General features: G+C 44.9%; 1 protein-coding gene across 5 annotated transcripts in view; it reads left to right on the top strand.

Annotated features, from left to right (window-relative positions):
• LOC127624560 (cell adhesion molecule 1-like) overlaps positions 1-18,707 on the top strand; it is a 490,282-nt gene that overhangs the window by 448,927 nt on the left and 22,648 nt on the right. For 3 of the 5 annotated variants that reach the window (XM_052099339.1, XM_052099336.1, XM_052099337.1), the window contains one exon: positions 8,195-8,227. The exons of the other annotated variants lie outside the window; for them this stretch is intronic. In XM_052099339.1, coding sequence (XP_051955299.1) covers positions 8,195-8,227 — 33 coding nt within the window. The remainder of the gene's footprint in view (positions 1-8,194; positions 8,228-18,707) is intronic. 5 annotated transcript variants of the gene reach the window in all.

Genomic DNA, 18,707 nt, shown 5'->3' with positions numbered 1-18,707 from the left:
ACACACGAATGCTCCCAATAAGTCTTTTGTATGTAGAGGTATAATGTTATGGCTGCCATGATTACATTCTATGATGGTTAACTGGAGATAGGCTGAAATAAATGCTAAGAATATTCAGCGAGACAAGCCACAAGTACACACTGTAGCGAATCAGCTCTATATTCTTCCACCATTAGGTAGCGAATCAGCTCTAATAAATATTAATAATCAATCATAACTTGTTATAATCGATTATGAATATTTGGATCAGTTAATCGGGTTAACTTGATGTAGCTACATTAACATTACAACCAAATACTCGGTTCATCCCGTGAACACTCAATTTTGGTTATTAATTAATTAATTAATAGAAATGTACATTTCCGGGCAAGGGAAATGTCTTTCTTACTAAGTATTAAGAGCAAGTAGTCAAAATCTATGATTAGTGACTTTAGATATGAGCTTGAGACACAGACAACTTTACATGTGACATGAACAAGACTTTATTAACTAGACTAAACATTTAAACTACTCTAACATACATATACATACATTCATACAGTTTACCAAGGGAAAGAGGGCTGAAGCAGAATACAGGAAGGCAAGAAGTTATAGCATTGTTTGAAGTTCAGCAGATCAACAGCCTGAGCAAACCATCATATTAGTTCTGACACGCCCTTTTTAGAAAGGGGTTAAGGATACTTAATGTATCAAATAATGAGACTAAGTTTGATACTTGCATGTCCCATTTGAATTAAACTGTCCTGATGCAATTTGTTGAGGCTCCCGTTGATCTTTGATGATGTTGTCTTGATATCTTTGGTGAATGGTAAGACAAGGCCGTACGTAGCCTGGCACACGCTTGGGAGTCCTTGGGGCCTTCTAGTTTTGCCTCATTCAGCGAGAGAGTGAGAGAGCACAAGGCTCAGAGAACCAGAAAGGCAGGAAGCCGGAGGAGCATAACAGAGCGAAGAGATAAGAGAGAGGATAAGAGCACGAGAGGAAGTGGGCGCAGCAATTTTATACCCTCGGGAAACAGGTCCCACCTCTCATTGGCTCGACCAATAAGAAGGGTTTGAGTTCTAGGCGGGAATTTGGTTTATTGCTCTTTGTTGTAAAATTGCCCATTGCATGTGCAAGAAAGAAAATAGGAAATATACTTTTAATACTAATATGTTGTTGTTATCGACATATCATGTACACAGTCATTTCAATCTTCAAAATACCAAGTTATAGAGACCAAATATGCCACACATATGATTTTGGTTAACCATAGTATGCAAAGTCTGAAACATTAACCCATTAGTTTGCAAGAAAACATAGATCAAGCACATTTAAGGGAAAATGTGAGATGGCACATTAGATACATGTCAATATTTATCACATGGATATATAGAATATATATATAGGATTAACAGGGTTCATTTCTCTTTCTCAGTAAGAGAATGAAGGGAGGGTCAGCACTTCTCTGAACATTCCTTTGGAGGTCGTAAAAGTCTCCCTTACTCTGGGCATGAGAGAGTTCCTTTGTCAAAGCTCATTTGCATGTTTATGACAGTAAGAGATTTTGGGCTGAATGACTCAAAAGATAGTAAAACATCGCGTAATATCATTCTACAGAGATCTTATATTCGAATTCAGCTCGGACAAATCGTAAGGTTTAATTTGATACCAAGAAAGGTATATTTAGTACACTTAATAAGGGAATATACACTGAGGCTATTAAATATGCGGCCTCAGAGTTTAAAACACACAACTGAAACAGTTCTAACGAGTTTGATATACCTCAGAAATACACAACATACAGGGATTACACGTATTTCATTAGCAATATGCAGTTCTGTGTTTAACTGAAAAACACACACACACACACACACATTTTTACGTTCAAAGTTTCCCCCTTCCTGTCCACACGATAAGCACGTGGTGAGCATGTGGATGTCACATGCGGTTCTCTGTCAATAGTTCATTGTCTCTTTGTCAATACATTTATTGTGCTTGTGGAGGCTGGTTGGCGCTATTTCAGTAATTAGGGGGGTTTCTAACAGTAAGTTCTTGTTTGTTCGGGAATCTGTTAAGGCACTGATCCTCCGCCATACCTTACAACACTTTCACACACATACTGTTTAAATAGGCATGTAACGAAAAAGTAAACCTTATGGATTTGTTCATTATTGTCGCAGACAACCTGCCAGTCATTTGCATATTCAAACAGAAGCTTAATGTGCTTAGCTGCAGATTATATCCAGAACTGTCATTAATTTATTCCCCATTTGGTGAAATAGGATGTAACGTAAACTTTACTGACTATTTATTGTGTTGACAAAGCATGAGAACTGTCATGGACAAAAATTGCCAATGAAATGCAAATAACAAAGTAAACAGAATGAATATATTCATCAACATGTGGAATATATCTAATTTGAGCATGCAGACTTACCTGCCATTTTTCATGGATGCAAAAAGCAGGAATAGCCAAATGGCTTTTGTTAGTATGACTATGTGATACAAACTATATAACAGTTCCAGTCCTTTTATATGATTGGACAAGCAGCATTGTAGGAGTGCTGATATTTAATATAACAGCACTGGGATGCTTCAATGTTTGTATCACGCTTGTCTCTGATCATTGTGCTGATCCTGATTTGGCTTATTTTGAACTGTTCTCATTAGCTGAGCAAAAAAATAAAAAGACAAATTAGCTGGATATGTTGTGTCTAAAATGCAAGTTAATAAATATAATGTTTTTGGCCTATATAGCTTTTTCCCCAATTCTGAATCACAGCCGTGTTGATCAGCCACGGGCCGTGCATTTTAAGTCTAGGCCTTCAGTTTGATTCATGCCATTAAGAAAACACAGTTTCACAATGAATTAATCGTGCATTATGTGGCAGTCAACTAATAATGCCAACTGACATTTTAAAAACACATCCATGCACGAAAGCCAGAACTTGAAAGGACACTTAATGCTCAAGCAAACCTAATTTTAACTGCAGTATGACTGTTTTGTGAAATGAACGTCTCCCAAACAGACATTCAAAAATCATAATTTTTCATATGAATCTACCAAGGAAGTCTATAATACCTAATAATAATATAATCTAATAATATTTGCGATTTAAATGTTGCTTGCAATAAATTATATTTTGTCAGTGTACACGGTTATGCTGCGTTCCATTAAAGTTGGATGTGAGATATTCCTACTTGATATCTCCGACCATAAATGCATTCCATTCTCTGATATTTGGAACTGCAATGCTCCTGTTAGCATAGCAGGTGTTTGACTCTCATTAGAGATGTCTTCTAGCAACCCAACTGATAAACAAGGCTCCAGTGCTGTGCTTCAGGTTTAGGATTATCAAAAGAGATTATAATTGACCATGTTTTATACACCTGTTTCTGCAGGCGTTTGTTAAACAAGTTTTAATATCATGTAATGTGGAAACAAACTCATTTATCGATATTACGTAATACAGTGAATGTTCATCAGTTACTTTGTATATCTCCCTGAGCGTTGACATGTTTGTGTAACATCGTGCTCCTGCATCTCATCGAAATCTATTCGAGTTGAGAATTTCTGCATGAGCCTACAAGTTGAAATTCTGATTTCAAGATGCATTCCATTGCAATTTTCCTAGTTGGAAGTTGTAAAATCCGACTTTCCAAGTTGAATCGAACGCAGCACTACTTTTCAAAACTTGATCTGACACTGAACGCTCCAGCAGCCTAATTTACACTTAGAAAACTCCTGATGTTGCTATAACAATGCAAAAAGCACTTACCAATTTACTTGAATTGAAAATCAATCATGCTTTCCTATTTAATAAATTAAACAATCACACAGTCATGCAGAACATCTCGTGTTTTTGAATCCATAAGATCTCTTTCTCAATGGCGAAAGCAGCAGTTATGACTATCTTGAGCTTTTCGCATTCAAATTACGGTCATCACTTTTTCTGTGCTCTTAAAGACTATTTTCATTTTTACATAAACAGCTTTAATTAAGCCTTAATTGCTTGATAGATTTATCACAATGTATATTGCTCTAGTTTATTTTTACCCCCGTTTGCCATGAAAAACTGCATGATGCTGAGATTCAGCAGTTGTGCCCTTCCCTTGGGCACTAGGCGCATGTTCCTCTGTCATCTACTTTGCTACCCAAAATTGTTGCAATTAGCCATGAAGCTGTGTGCCTATTGTCATCTCTGCTGATATCAGCTGCTGATGTAAGCAAGGACAGCACCTCAGGTGACCCAGACTGAGACAAAGGGCCAGACGCAAGAGGGGAAGGCCATTGCTCATCAGCAGACTTATTGACGGGCTTCTGCCTGAGCCAGTAATGGGCTTAGAAGGCTTCCAGAGGCCCCTCTGATGATTGAGAGTTGGAGGACAGATTGAAGATTGTAATACTCATTTTGGAACAGATCCCCCATTTTTTTCTGTCCCTCGATGGCAGTAAATAACCAGGACAGCTCTGTTTTGTCCCTCATGCTTTCTCCTCCTCTGCAAGAACATGCTCAAATCATCTGCCTGGTGGGAATGGAGGGGTGATGGAAACCCTCCACTTACCTCTTAATGTCAAATTATAACCTGAAGATATTATTGCTCATGTTGATTGTTCTATTTGTAGGCACATTCATTATCCCAGCGCTCTGTCCTTGAACTGTTTGCCTCAAGAATTTTGTGCCCACATTTATAGAGACTGACAGTTCATTTTTTATAATATTTCACTTTCCTACATTGCCACCAAAGAGCACAGCAGCTCGAGACTTATGTAAAGCTTGCTGTGTTGGTATTAAGTGCTATGTTATTGACATTTTTTAGAGGGTGGAAACCCATTTGAAGGAATGAACACCAGTGGTATGCTGAGAAGTTCTTTCAATGAGTATGTTAAAGGACTTGCTGTACTATTGTGTCCAATGGACACATTTAATGTTGGGGAGTCCTGTTTATTTTGAGACCAAACAAGTAGTCTAACTCTCAGTGTGTTGATATGAGTCTCCTGACCATCTGAATGTATTTACCTAAAGGCCTAACAGCAGGAGTTGCTAGAAAGGCCCTCTCTCTAGTTCTTTGCTATGACATTTTTTCTCAAAGATTCAGTGGCTAAGAGCTAAGAGCCTCTCACATTCTTCCCTCTACTGAAAATGCATTCATAGCTCCCAGGATCAAACATAGGAAAGGGCAAAGTTCTGTTTAAAGGCCAGGGATGTAACCCCAGGTTGCTTCAAGGAGCCTGTACTTAGTGCACTGAAGGTCACATAGGATTAATGACAAAGTAATAGTTAACTTCGCAAAATTACTGTTTTCATACTGGTTCCTCGATCACTCCCCATGTCTTCCATTGGCCAGAAACAGATAGTCTCACACCAAACTCACACCATTGGTTCAGCCAATCTTAGAGTGTCAGGGTGGTTGAAATGCTCAAACTAATAGAGATATGCTTTGATAGCACCACAGTGTTTATGCTTTTCGGGGAAATCAACCTAAAATGGCTAACTTATAGCTAATTTCTGCATATTAAGCTGGGAAACAAGAAAGTATTTTAACATTGAATAAATTACATATTTTAGCTTTAATACATTGCGGCTTGCAAAGAAAGTCTTCCTAAGCTACCGTAATTTCCGGACTATTGAGCACACCTGAATATAAGCCGCACCCACTGATTTTTAAATAAAATATTATTTTGAATATAAATAAGCCGCACCTGTCTATAAGCCGCAGGTGCCTACCGGTACATTGAAACAAATGAACTTTACTCAGGCTTTAACGAAACACGGCTTGTAACAAAAATAAATAGGCTTTAACGAAACACGGTGTGGCAGCGGGGGCGTAGTCAAGCGCCCGTCCGGGAGAGAAAAGGGGTAAGGGCGCTTACACCTGCGCTAAATTATGTGTAACACCAGTGTCTAATTTCAGTAAGCATGGGGAGAGCGGCATAAAATGCAGCAGCCACAGAGCTGAGAGAGTGACACACGTCAGTCTAGTGTTGGCGCAGAGAAGAATTGAGAAACTTTATAAAATTGATTGTAAACATTGCTGTGGCCATTAAAAGCCTTACCTGGAACGTCAAGTGCCCTGCTGAAAACTGTCACACTGGTGCCCGTGTGACAGTTTTCCCAAGAAGGACACGTGAAGCAGGGCACTTGAAATTAGACACCGGTGTTAGACATAATTTAGCGCAGGTGTAAGCGCCTTACAGCTTTTCTCTCCGGACGGCGCTTGACCACGCCCGCTGCCACACACGGCTTGTAATAAAACATTTGCAGTAAACAGTAGCCTACCAATAAAGTCATTGGTCACTATCTTCCTCGTCCTGTGCACTGAAACCACTGAAGTCATCTCCTTTGGTGTCGGAGTTAAATAGCCTCAGATTTAGTTGTCTTTTTGCACTGAGTCAATTCCTCACGCTGCTGTTTCCAGCGTCTTATCATCGACTCATTAAGACCAAGCTCCCGTGCAGCAGCCAGATCAATCGCCTTCAACTTGAAAGCTGCATCATATGCATTTCTCCATGTCTTTGCCATGGTGAGGGTGAAAAACTGAGCACATCACAGAATGTTTTTTTTAATTTTTTTTTATAAAATTTGAAAGCGGGAAAAATCCATATATTAGCCGCGTCATTGTATAAGCCGCGAGGTTCAAAGCGTGGGAAAAAAGTTGCGGCTTATAGTCCGGAAATTACGGTAATCTGCATCCAAAAGCAACCAGATTCTTTGAGGATTGCTTGATCTCAAACTTTAGATCCAGGGAACACTCCTTACTCATGTACCTTTACTAAGTGTGCTTGGTATTCTGAGCACCATCTTCACCACTTCTTTCTTTCAATCTCTGATAAATATTGAGGAATACTCAACTGAACGCGAATCATCAAAGCCATCAAAGTGATCCTATGTAATCGAGCTGAGAGACAGCAAGTTGTGCATTAAGGGCAAAGTTTGTGTTGCCCTTACAGTTGATTGACATCTCTAATGTGTCTTCATTTAATGAATACCTCCGCATCACAGCTCTCCTGGTGTGTTTGAAGTGCTCTCTACCCTGAGGTAATGCACCAGGATAAGGATTCACATTCCTCATTTTATGCATTTACTTCCATATTTCAGTCCGGGTATTTCATCAGCTCAAAGCAGAAAGGATGCCTCAATTCCTGTCATATCTGATGAATTACTTCAAGCAGTAATGCAGGTTATCAACATTTCAATGTACACATGATAGCGGTAAAGCTGAAAAGTTTTTTGTATAGTTTCCTATGACATATTCATATCTCATGTATTATGTGAATTGGGGAATTATAATTATTTCATGTGATTTTAATTTGCTGCATTCTCCTTTTTTTACTCAGGTCTGTGAGAAAGGCATTTGAAAATGCATGCCATTTTATGTTGTTATTATTTTATCGAGAGTGCTGCGGTCCTGCTACATTGATTTGGGATTCAGTGGTGATTGTCTGTGCCTTTTGAAAATGATCTACAATACTTATTCAAAGCAGCTCACCACATAGTTTACCTCTTCGGTGCTGTTGCAGGTCATTTTTACCTGGTTTACACTTTAACACAGTTTTTCTGTAATTAAAGGGATAGTTCATCCAAAAATAAAGCAATTCTGTAATCATTTCTTCACCCTCATGTCCAGTCCAAAACCATATGACTTTATTTCTTCTGTGAAACCCAGAGAAGATGTTATGTAGAATTTCAGGCTCAGTCACCAATCTCATTGCATCTTTTTCCATGCGATCAAAGTGAATGGTCATTGAGACTGTCATTTCCTTTTGTGTTCAATGTACGACATAAAGTCATATGCTTTTGGAACAACTTGAGGTAAAGTAAATAAAGACAGAATTTTCATTTTTGGTTGAACTATCCCTTAAACATCAACTTTTGGGGTTTTCAGTAGTAACGGCATTGAAGGTTTAATTGTGTTCCTTTAGTTCCAAATTCATATGAATATTTAGCTCCATTTCTAAAGGGAACAATGTCACTGTGTCTTAGCTGTGTGACTTGTGATGTGGTGATGCCCTATTTGATTTTGTGTACCATTTTCATTGTCATGTGAGCTTGTTCCAAAGTGTTGGTCGTACTTATTGTTATTGTCTGTAAATGCTTTCTTATCAGTTCCATTTGTTTTTTTCCCCAATTTCTCCTTTTTTTTGCATGCTGTTCCTCCTGTCCCCCTCCTTCGTCCTCCTCCAACGCACCTCCTCTCCTCGTGTGCTCAGACACTGCGCCCAGCACTGAAGCCGCAGCTCACGGTTGGTACCTTTCCCTCCTTCTCCTGCCAGCACAGCATGGCATAACCTGCATGCCAGCTGAATACAGTAGGGCATGTAACGCCTTCCACTTTTACAGAATTCTGGAGACATGCACAGGATTTGGGAATGAAACTAATGTGGATTTGCTGAATATGTATCTTGCTGTCCGTTTGTTTGCCTGTCTGTCATTCTGTCTTATTTATGGGTCGATGACATAATGCAAATCTTTTTGTCCAAATCCTTAGTAATTCAAAAATACATAAAAAATGTATTCACACAAAACTATAACTTGATCTTAAACTTCAATTTAAAGTCCTTTTTACTGTTTTTCTGGACTTAAAATCAAAATGTCTAAGTGGTGTAAGTGTCAAGAGACAGTGAAAAATTAATTCTTGAAAAGACAAATGTTGGCATAAGTACTTTTGGAATAATCCTTATATATATATATATATATATATATATATATATATATATATATATATATATATATATATATATATATTAGGGCTGTCGATTTAACACGTTAATTCAGTGTGATTAATTTTACAAAAAACAACACATTAAATTAATCAATTAAACGCATGCCCCCGGACCATAATAAGGAAGATTCCTGAGAAATGCAAGCTTGTAGTACCACCTGTTTACTCCAGAGGGCAGTAAGTGAAATTTCAGCTGTATGAGCAACGTGCAGTTTATACGGTGAAGAAAACACTTCAGTAGGCAGAACAACACAAACATGCGTTACGTTCTTGCGTTCAAAACACTTGATGGAGCGCAAATCCGAACTAAGGGATCTCAAGATGTGTTTAAAGATTGAGTATTAAACTATATTTAACTTGACACAGTGACCTAAACATTTTATGTTTATGACGCAACGCACCCAAGACGCTACACAAGCATGTCTGACGCAGGTGTAAATTGACGGGTCCTCAAACAAGCCCTCATAATAAATCTCCAACTGATTGACAAATTCACTTCTGAAATGGATTGCTGTGAACTGTGTGCCAATGATTGACTTATGATCAATAATATGGTAATAAACAATACATTGTATTCTAAAGCCGCTATTGTATGGTTGTAACGAATGAGGTCGGAGTCAGACAAGGGATGAGGATCCAAATGCGGGTTTATTTGATTGAAGGAAACAAACAGGCATGAATAAACAAAACTACCACGATGGGCAAATTAAAACAAAACACGAAAACACAGGAACTGGAACACGGGAACACAGGCATGGAATAAACAAAACTACCACAATGGGCAAATGAAAACAAAACACGAAAACACAGGAACTGGAACACGGGAACACAGGCATGGGAGCGAGCACAAACTACGTACAACAGCATTCAACGACAGACAAGGACTAAACCAAAAACCAGGATATAAATACAAAAACATGGGAAAAAGGGGCCAATGAACAAACAGAACACAAACTAGGTGACAAGGTGATTAACAGAAACCAAAGGCAAATTAACAAGGGCAGGTGAAAACAATGAACAGTGAACACAAGGGAAAACAAGACTATGGAGGTACAAGGGTGACAAAAGTGAAAACTAAGGAATAACAAAAGTGACAAAATTACAAACAAAGGGCAACAGTGAGACAAGACAGGGTAACCGTTACATAGCCCCCCTCAAGGATCGGATACCAGACGATCAACAAAACAAAAAAACAGGAAGAACAACTGACAAATGACAGGGGGCACAAAGGGCAGACAGGCAGTCCAGGGGGCAACGAGAGGCAGACCGGCAGTCCGGGGGGAGACGAGGGGCAGGCAGGCAGTCCAGGGAGCAACGAGTAGCGGACAGGCAGGCCAAGGGGGGCACAAGGGACATGGAGACAGACAAAGGAGGGCGAGAGGGCAGATTAGCAGTCTCTGGGGGTGTGTGCTGGGAACCAGGTCGGGTGGCCTGGGAAGCTTCCACCGGGTAGGGGCGGGTTTAGGTGGACTGGGAGATGGCCGCAGAGCAGGGGCCGGTTCGGGGGGCCTGGGAGGTGGCCACAGGACAGAGGCCGGTTTGGATGGCCTGGGAGCTGGCCACAAGGCAAGTGCCGGTTCAGGGGACCTGGGAGGTGGCCATCGGACAGAGACAGGTCCAGGAGGCCTGGGAGGCAACCTCAGGACAGGGGCAGGTCCCGGAGGCGGAGCTGAGAGGGACTCTGGAGACGAAGCTGTGGGAGGTTCTGGAGGCCCAGGAGGCGGAGCCAAGGGAGGCGGACCCATGGAAAGCTCTGGAGGAGCAGGAGGCAGAGCTGGGGGAGGCTCTGGGAGCTCAGGAGGCGGAGCTGGGGGAGGCTCTGGGAGCTCAGGAGGCGGAGCTGGGGGAGGCTCTGGGGGCTCAGGAGGCGGAGCTGAGGGAGGCTCTGGAGGCTCAGAGGAAGGCTCAGGAGACGGAGCAGAGGAAGGCTCAGGAGGTGGAGCCGAGGGCGGTGGCGCCGTAGGCAGTTCTAGAGGCGGAGGCCTGGAAGGCTCCGGGGACGGAGCAGAGGAAGGCTCAGGAGACGGAGCCGAGGAAGGCTCTGGAGGCGGAGCCGCAGGTGGCTCTGGAGGTGGAGCCGCAGGAGGCTTCGGAGCCGCAGGAGGCTCAGGGAGAAGAGCCGTAGGAGGCTCGGGAGGCGGAGCCATAGGAGGCTCGGGAGGCGGAGCCGTAGGAGGCTCGGGAAGCTCTGAGGGCAGAGCCGTCGAAGGCCCTGGAAGGCCCGAGAGGCGGAGCCCTGGAAGGCTCGAGAGGCTTGAGAGGCGGTGCCCTGGCAGGCTCGAAAGGCTTGAGGGGCGGAGCCCTGGTAGGCTCGAGAGGCTCGAGGGGCGGAGCCCTGGTAGGCTCGAGAGGCTCGAGGGGCGGAGCCCTGGGAGGCTCGAGGGGCGGAGCCCTGGGAGGCTCGAGGGGTGGAGCCCTGGTAGGCTCGAGGGGCGGAGCCCTGGAAGGCTCGAGGGGCTCGAGGGGCGGAGCCCTGGAAGGCTCGAGAAGCTCGAGGGGCGGAGCCCTGGAAGGCTCGGAGGGCGGAGCTCTGGAAGGCTCAGGAGGCTTGAGAGACGGAGCCCTGGGAGGCTCGAAAGGCTTGAGGGGCGGAGCCCTGGTAGGCTCGAGAGGCTTGAGGGGCGGAGCCCTGGAAGGCTCGAGGGGCGGAGCCCTGGAAGGCTCGAGGGGCTCGAGGGGCGGAGCCCTGGAAGGCTCGAGAGTCTCGAGGGGCGGAGCCCTGGTAGGCTTGAGAGTCTCGAGGGGCGGAGCCCTGGAAGGCTCGAGGGGCGGAGCCCTGGAAGGCTCGAGGGGCGGAGCCCTGGAAGGCTCCAGGGGCGGAGCCCTGGAAGGCTCGAGGGGCGGAGCCCTGGAAGGCTCGAGGGGCGGAGCCCTGGAAGGCTCGAGGGGCTTGAGGGGCGGAGCCCTGGAAGGCTCGAGGGGCTTGAGGGGCGGAGCCCTGGAAGGCTCGGAGGGCGGAGCTCTGGAAGGCTCGAGAGGCGGAGCCCCAGGAGGCTCGGGAGGAGGAGCTCTGGAAAGCTCAGGAGGCTTGAGAGACGGAGCCCTGGGAGGCTCGAGAGGCTTGAGGGGCGGAGCTCTGGAAAGCTCGGGAGGCTTGAGAGACGGAGCCCTGGAAGACTCGAGAGGCTTGAGAGGTGGAGCTCTGGGAAGCTCGGAGGGCGGAGCCCTGGAAAGCTCGGGAGGCAGAGCTCTGGAAAGCTCAGGAAGCTCGGAAGGCGGGGCTCTGGAAAGCTCGGGAAACTCGGAAGGCGGAGCTCTGGAAAGCTCGGGAAACTCGGAAGGCAGAGCTCTGGAAAGCTCGGGAAACTCGGAAGGCGGAGCTCTGGAAAGCTCGGGAAACTCGGAAGGTGGAGCACTGGAAAGCTCGGGAAACTCGGAAGGCAGAGCTCTGGAAAGCTCTGGAAACTCGGAAGGCGGAGCTCTGGAAAGCTCGGGAAACTCGGGCGGAGGAGCCCTAGAAGACTCGAGAGACTTGGGAGGCGGAGCCCTGGAAGACTCGGGAGGAGGAGCCCTGGAAGGCTCGAGAGGTGCTGGCTCTAGGATGGGCACGACCACTGGCGCTGGCTCTTGGACGTACCTGGCTACTGGCACTGGCACTGGCTCTTGGACGGTCATGGCTACTGGCACTGGCTCTTGGACGGTCACGGCCACTGGCGCTGGCTCTTGGATGGTCATAGCTACTGGCACTGGCTCTTGGACGGTCAAGGCTTCAGGCACTGGCTCTTGGACGGTCAAGGCTTCTGGTACTGGCTCTTGGAAGGTCGAGGCTTCAGGCACTGGCTCAGGGACGGTCGAGGCTACAGGCACTGGCTCAGGGACGGTCGAGGCTACAGGCGCTGGCTCAGGGACGGTCAAGGCTACAGGCGCTGGCTCAGGGACATCTGAGGCTACAGGCACTGGCTCATTGACGTTTGAGGCTAACGGCACTGGCTCATTGACGTTTGAGGCTATCGGCACTGGCTCACTGACGTCTGAGGCTACAGGCACTGGCTCGGGGACGGTCGAGGGCTCAGGCTCCCTCACAGTGACATGCGAGGGCTCTAGCTCGCTCACCGTGGCTTACGAGGACTCAGGCTCGCTCACAGTGACATGCGTGGGCTCTAGCTCGCTCACCGTGGCTGACGAGGACTCAGGCTCGCTCACAGTGACATGCGTGGGCTTTAGCTCGCTCACCGTGACATGCGTGGGCTCTGGCTCGCAGACCGGGGCTGGCGCGGGCCGGGAGGCGGAAGCCCGTCTTCTCTCCCTCCTCCGGGCAGACGAAGTGGGCCGTGCTATCTCATGGAAGGCGACTGGCGACGCTGGAACGCTGTTCCTGGTCGGTGTGACTTCAGGCTCGCTGGCCAGGGCAGGCGTAGGCTCTGGCTTGCAGACCGGGGTAGGTGTGACAGGAGGAGCCCCGGACGGCTGAAGGGTCTCCACAGTGGGTGGAGAGGGTAGGGTCCTTCTCGGCGAAGCCCACGGTGTACGGCGAGCCGCAGACCAGTAAGGTCGCCTCTAGGAAGTCGTGGAGAGTCCAATCACGCGTAGCCGGTGGCAAACGCTCCCTGAGCGAACCGTGTAAAGTGTCCCTGAAGAAAACCACCAGGGCTGAGTCCGGGAAGTCCGTGAACTTAGCCAGCACGAGGAAGTCGCTGATGTGGTCTTCAACAGGGCGGTCCTCTTGTTTGAGGCTGAGCAACCGGTAGTTGGCCCGAATAACCGCTGGATCCATTGTGTGGGTCTGTCGTTCTGTAACGAATGAGGTCGGAGTCAGACAAGGGATGAGGATCCAAATGCGGGTTTATTTGATTGAAGGAAACAAACAGGCATGAATAAACAAAACTACCACGATGGGCAAATTAAAACAAAACACGAAAACACAGGAACTGGAACACGGGAACACAGGCATGGAATAAACAAAACTACCACGATGGGCAAATGAAAACAAAACACAGGAACTGGAACACGGGAACACAGGCATGGGAGCGAGCACAAACTACGTACAACAGCATTCAACGACAGACAAGGACTAAACCAAAAACCAGGATATAAATACAAAAACATGGGAAAAAGGGGCCAATGAACAAACAGAACACAAACTAGGTGACAAGTTGATTAACAGAAACCAAAGGCAAATTAACAAGGGCAAGTGAAAACAATGAACAGTGAACACGAGGGAAAACAAGACTATGGAGGTACAAGGGTGACAAAAGTGAAAACTAAGGAATAACAAAAGTGACAAAATTACAAACAAAGGGCAACAGTGAGACAAGACAGGGTAACCGTTACAATGGTCTTATCAATTATTAACTCTTCTGCTACAGGAATGTAATGCATTGTAATTATCTGAATATTTTTTATTTTATATATATATATATATATATATATATATATATATATATATATATATATATATATAATTTTTTAATATTTAAAGATAACTATGTATAATTATATATGGATATAAATATGTATAATCATTATATATTGAATTATTTTTATGTGATGTGCTTTCTCAGCAAATATTTGTAAATGCGATTAATCGTGATTAATTAATCGGGACACAATGTAATTAATTCAATTTAAATTTTTAATAGATTGACAGCCCTAATGTAAATATAAATATATATATATATATATATATATATATATATATATATATATATATATATATATATATATATATATATATATATAAAGATCAAATCAAAATCAGGTGGTTTAACAAAAAAAAATGTATATAAGAGAAGGCCTTCACAATGAGTATCAAGGTCATTTTAAAATGACAATTTTATGAAAAGCCCACTTTGTTCAGGTCAAATGGAGTAACCCTTATAAAATTGTATATGCATGATTAAAAAAAAATAAAAAAATCTTACTTTAAAAATAGGTTTGAAAGCTTTTTTGAAATCAATAAGTGTATTCAAGGTGCAAGGAACGTGTTTCTTTTAATTAATAGTTACACCACTTGACAGTTTTAAAGTATTTTATATATATATAAAATGCTATAAATGTTTAAATGTTTTAAAAATATATATCACACCATCATGAACACAAAAATTTTATTTCTATGAACTTGACACAATTTTTATAATCCCAGGCAACCTTATTTGTCAATGACCCTTATCTGTCCATATGCCACTTATGCTTTATCCCTATCATCAGTCACCCACAAAGACCTGCCTTTTTGCCAGAACGCTCCTCTGAGAGTTTTAATCAGAGCATTCACCCCATAATTCCAGGCCATATCACCCCTCCATCCTCCTGCATGAGCCATCCTCAAGTCCTTGTTAGCATTTTTTATTTCACACTTTTCAAGTCCCCTCAGAACTCCCAACAGACACTCGTAGTCCAACTGCAATCATTTTTCATGAATTTAAATGATGTCCAAATGGCTGTTTTTGATTTCTGAGAACAAAATGGAGACCCCTTTCTCTACATTATGCAGATGGTATTGTATTCTACCTTGGTATGCCAGCTCTGTTCACAAATCACAGAAAGGGGCCATTTGCATAGCTCACAGGCTTTGTTGTATTTTACAATATACCACAAAAACACTTTCTCAATTCATTAAGCCCTTTATGTTTATCTCGCTCTCAGTGTGCTGTGGCAGATGCTTATCAAGTCAAGTCAAAGGAAAGGAATATCAAGATACTGTGTAATTATGTCACATATGCCACATGGAACACCCTCTAATGATTTAATTGGCTATCGTGTTGTATGTTGCAGTAGAATATTGTGCTTGGATCTGTTAGGTATCACTATTTGTTATATTTCTTATTATATCCACTATGTTATATCCACAACTTTACATAGTTATCCATATACTAGTGGTTGAACTGCTAAAAGTTAGAGCTATTCTTTTCCATGTGCGTAATTTGGACGTGACGTTTTTGACTACAGAAACATGGTCAGGCTTGACTATGTAGCAGAGCTATAATTGAGCTTCTGTGCAGTTCACTGCTTTTCTAAATACCATGTCACAAGGCCAGTGTTAACCTTGGGTAGTTATATCATTCTGCCAGTGATGTATAAAATAGAATCACTGTAAGCCTTCAAAGAAATCCAGAGCTTTTTTTTGATCCTACAGTGCAAAAGAGCCGTGCTCATTCTCAAAGAGCGCAAGGTGAAGCCAGAGGATTTTATTTTGGGAAATAAATTGGTTTTAATGTATTGGGCCTCTTATCTTTGTATTGTCTAGTTATGACTTAGAGCTTTTTTGTATGCTTAATTCTTTTTTTCAGTGCAGTGAAAAGGGTTAGTTTCCATCTCAGTACTTCCTGTTCACTTGGACAGGAAATACCTTGTTTATAAAATGTCAGGCATGCTCCTCCATTCTTTAAACTGACTGTGAAATTGTTATACTGACCTGTTGCAAATATGTGTTTCTGGTAATGCTAAAATGTTTGCTTGTGTTGAAAACAGCATTTCACACTGCTGTCTTGCAGTGTTTACTCCGAATGCAGCTATTAAGAATTAAGTAACATTTTTAGCAGAATAAAGTTGTCGCTCTCAGTGAGCAGTTTATGATTACAGTGTAAAGCACATGTTCCTCTTCAGAAGTATCTCCCATTTACATCTTGTCACACCTTCTGTGTTTTGTGCATTCACATTGTAGCTCATGCACATATGCTGTTTTCCATCTACATTTTCCTAGGTATGCTGCTCTCACTGTTCGGGAGATTTCACTTCTCTCTGATAACAGTCTTTTTTCATCCTCTCTGGTGTAACCTAGCAACAAGCTGTTCAAACTATAAGTGGGGTTTCAGCTGAGGTTGAGGTAGAAGGCTGACATAGTGGGCAGGATTCCTTGCAAGAACATAAAGATACAGCATTGGACCACAGTTTGGACCCAAATAATATGATGTGAACAGAGACCAGCAGGGGTAGGGGGGAGTAAACAAATGTCTAGGTTACGGATGTAACCTCTGTTCCCTGATGGAGGGAACGAGACGTTGTGTCGAAGAAGCGACACTAGGGATCTCTCTTGAGAGCCTTTTGCATCTCTGATCTATGAGAAAAGGCCAATGAGAAATTGGCAGACAGAATTTGCTTGTCCCGCCCCCGGACATATGGGTATAAAGGGAGGGAAATGCATCTGTTTCATTCAGGGTTTTTCTGAGGAGCCGACAATGAGATCCTACCTCATTGGGAAGGAGGAGTTGCTACAAACACAGCGACCAGGGGTCCGTGAAGACTGCCCAAGGGAGACGCGGGTCCGCTCGCAAGGGGACCGTACTGCAGAAACTACACACAGGGGGAAAAGTCCACATGGGAGCCTGTCCTGTGAAGCACCTATTCCAGTACAGAGTAAATTGAGTACCCGCATTGGTCTTAGTCGGCGAATTCCTCCGCTGAATTCACAGACCAGAGGGCTAGGGAGGAGTCATCCAGGGAGCCGTGTTCGTGTGATCTCCTGGGGAAAAGCGCACGGTATTACCTCAGCGGAGGGAAAGGGCGCTAGGCGCAAGTGGTCCACTCGGTCAGTTTGTCAGCATGTACCGAGTTCTACCGGCTCGGACCTGAGAAATAAACCTGAGGTCCGAGCCAACCCTGAGATTGTAACATTTCGCAAAGGTATTCAGTGTTGCCCAACCCGCTGCTCTGCATATATCTGCTAGGGAGGTGCCCCTGGCCAGTGCCCATGAGGACGCAACACTTCTTGTTGAGTGTGCTCGGACCTGCGGGGGGGGCACGGCCGGGGTGCTATAGGCCAATGAAATGGCATCCCCCACCCAGTGGGAGAGCCTCTGTTTGGAGACAGCGTTCCCTTTAAGCTGTCCACCAAAGCAGACAAAGAGCTGCTCAGAACGTCTTAAGCTCTGCGTGCGGTCCAAGTAGATACGCAAAACACGTACCGGACACAGCAATGAAGGGGCTGGGCCTGCCTCCTCCCAGGGCAGTACTTGCAGGTTCACTACCTGGTCCCTGAAGGGAGTGATAGGAACCTTGGGCACATAGCCCGGTCGCGGTCTTAGGATCACGTGAGTGTCTGCAGTACCGAACTCCAGGTAGGTGTCTCTGACAGAGAACGCTTGCAGGTCCCCGACCCTTTTGATGGAGGCGAGCACAATCAGTAGGGCCGTCTTCAAGGAGAGGGCCCTGAGTCCGACTGATTCAAGAGGCTCGAAGGGGAGTCTCTGGAGGCCCAAGAAGACCACTGAGAGATCCCATAAGGGAAACAGGCTTGGCCGGGAGGGATTTAACATCTGGGCGCCTCTTAGAAACCTTAAGTCATGCTTACCCAAAGACTTGCTGTCTACTGTGTCGTTTTGGGCCACGATGGCAGCTACATACACCTTTAAGGTGGAGGGGGAAAGCCTACCCTCCAACCTCTCCTGCAGGAATGAAAGCACTGACCTAACTGCGTACTTCTGTGGGTCTTCAGCCCGGGAAGAACACCAATTTGCGAACAAGCGCCACTTCAGGGTGTAAAGTTGTCTGGTAGAGGGAGCTCTGGCTTGGTTAATCGTGTCTACGGCAGCAGGTGGTAGATCAGCTAGATCTTCTGCATCCCGTCCAGGGGCCAGACGTGGAGGTTCCAGAGGACTGGGTGTGGATGCCAGAGCATGCCCTGTCCCTGAGAAAGAAGGTCCTTCCTCGGGGTGATTTGCCAGGGAGGGGCTGTTGTGAGGAATCCGAGAACCAAGTCCGAGTCACTAGAATGACTTGTTCCCCGTCCTCACTGACCTTGCACAGCACCTGTGCAAGCAGGCTCACTGGGGGAAATGCGTACTTGCGCAACCCCATGGGCCAGCTGTGTGCCAGTGTGTGCCCCAAGGGTCTCTCGGGAGGCGAACAGGTCTACCTGGGCCTTGCCGAACCGTTCCCAAATCAGCTGGACCGATTGGGGGTGCAGTCTCCACTCTCCACTGGGCAAGCGTTGTCGTGATCCAAACGCTCCAAAGGAGGAGACGACGGGCAAGTTGTGACATTTGACGGGGACGTACGGCGACATGGCGATTCATCTACCGTGGTGGTGATGTCTGATCGGATCAAGACGTGTTTGCCCTGAATTA

The sequence above is a fragment of the Xyrauchen texanus genome, chromosome 31 (genome assembly GCF_025860055.1).
Source record: "Xyrauchen texanus isolate HMW12.3.18 chromosome 31, RBS_HiC_50CHRs, whole genome shotgun sequence".
In the NCBI taxonomy this organism is placed as follows: domain Eukaryota; kingdom Metazoa; phylum Chordata; class Actinopteri; order Cypriniformes; family Catostomidae; genus Xyrauchen; species Xyrauchen texanus.
The sequence above is the reverse complement of the archived record's forward strand: the minus strand, read 5'-3'. Positions and strand labels throughout refer to the sequence as shown.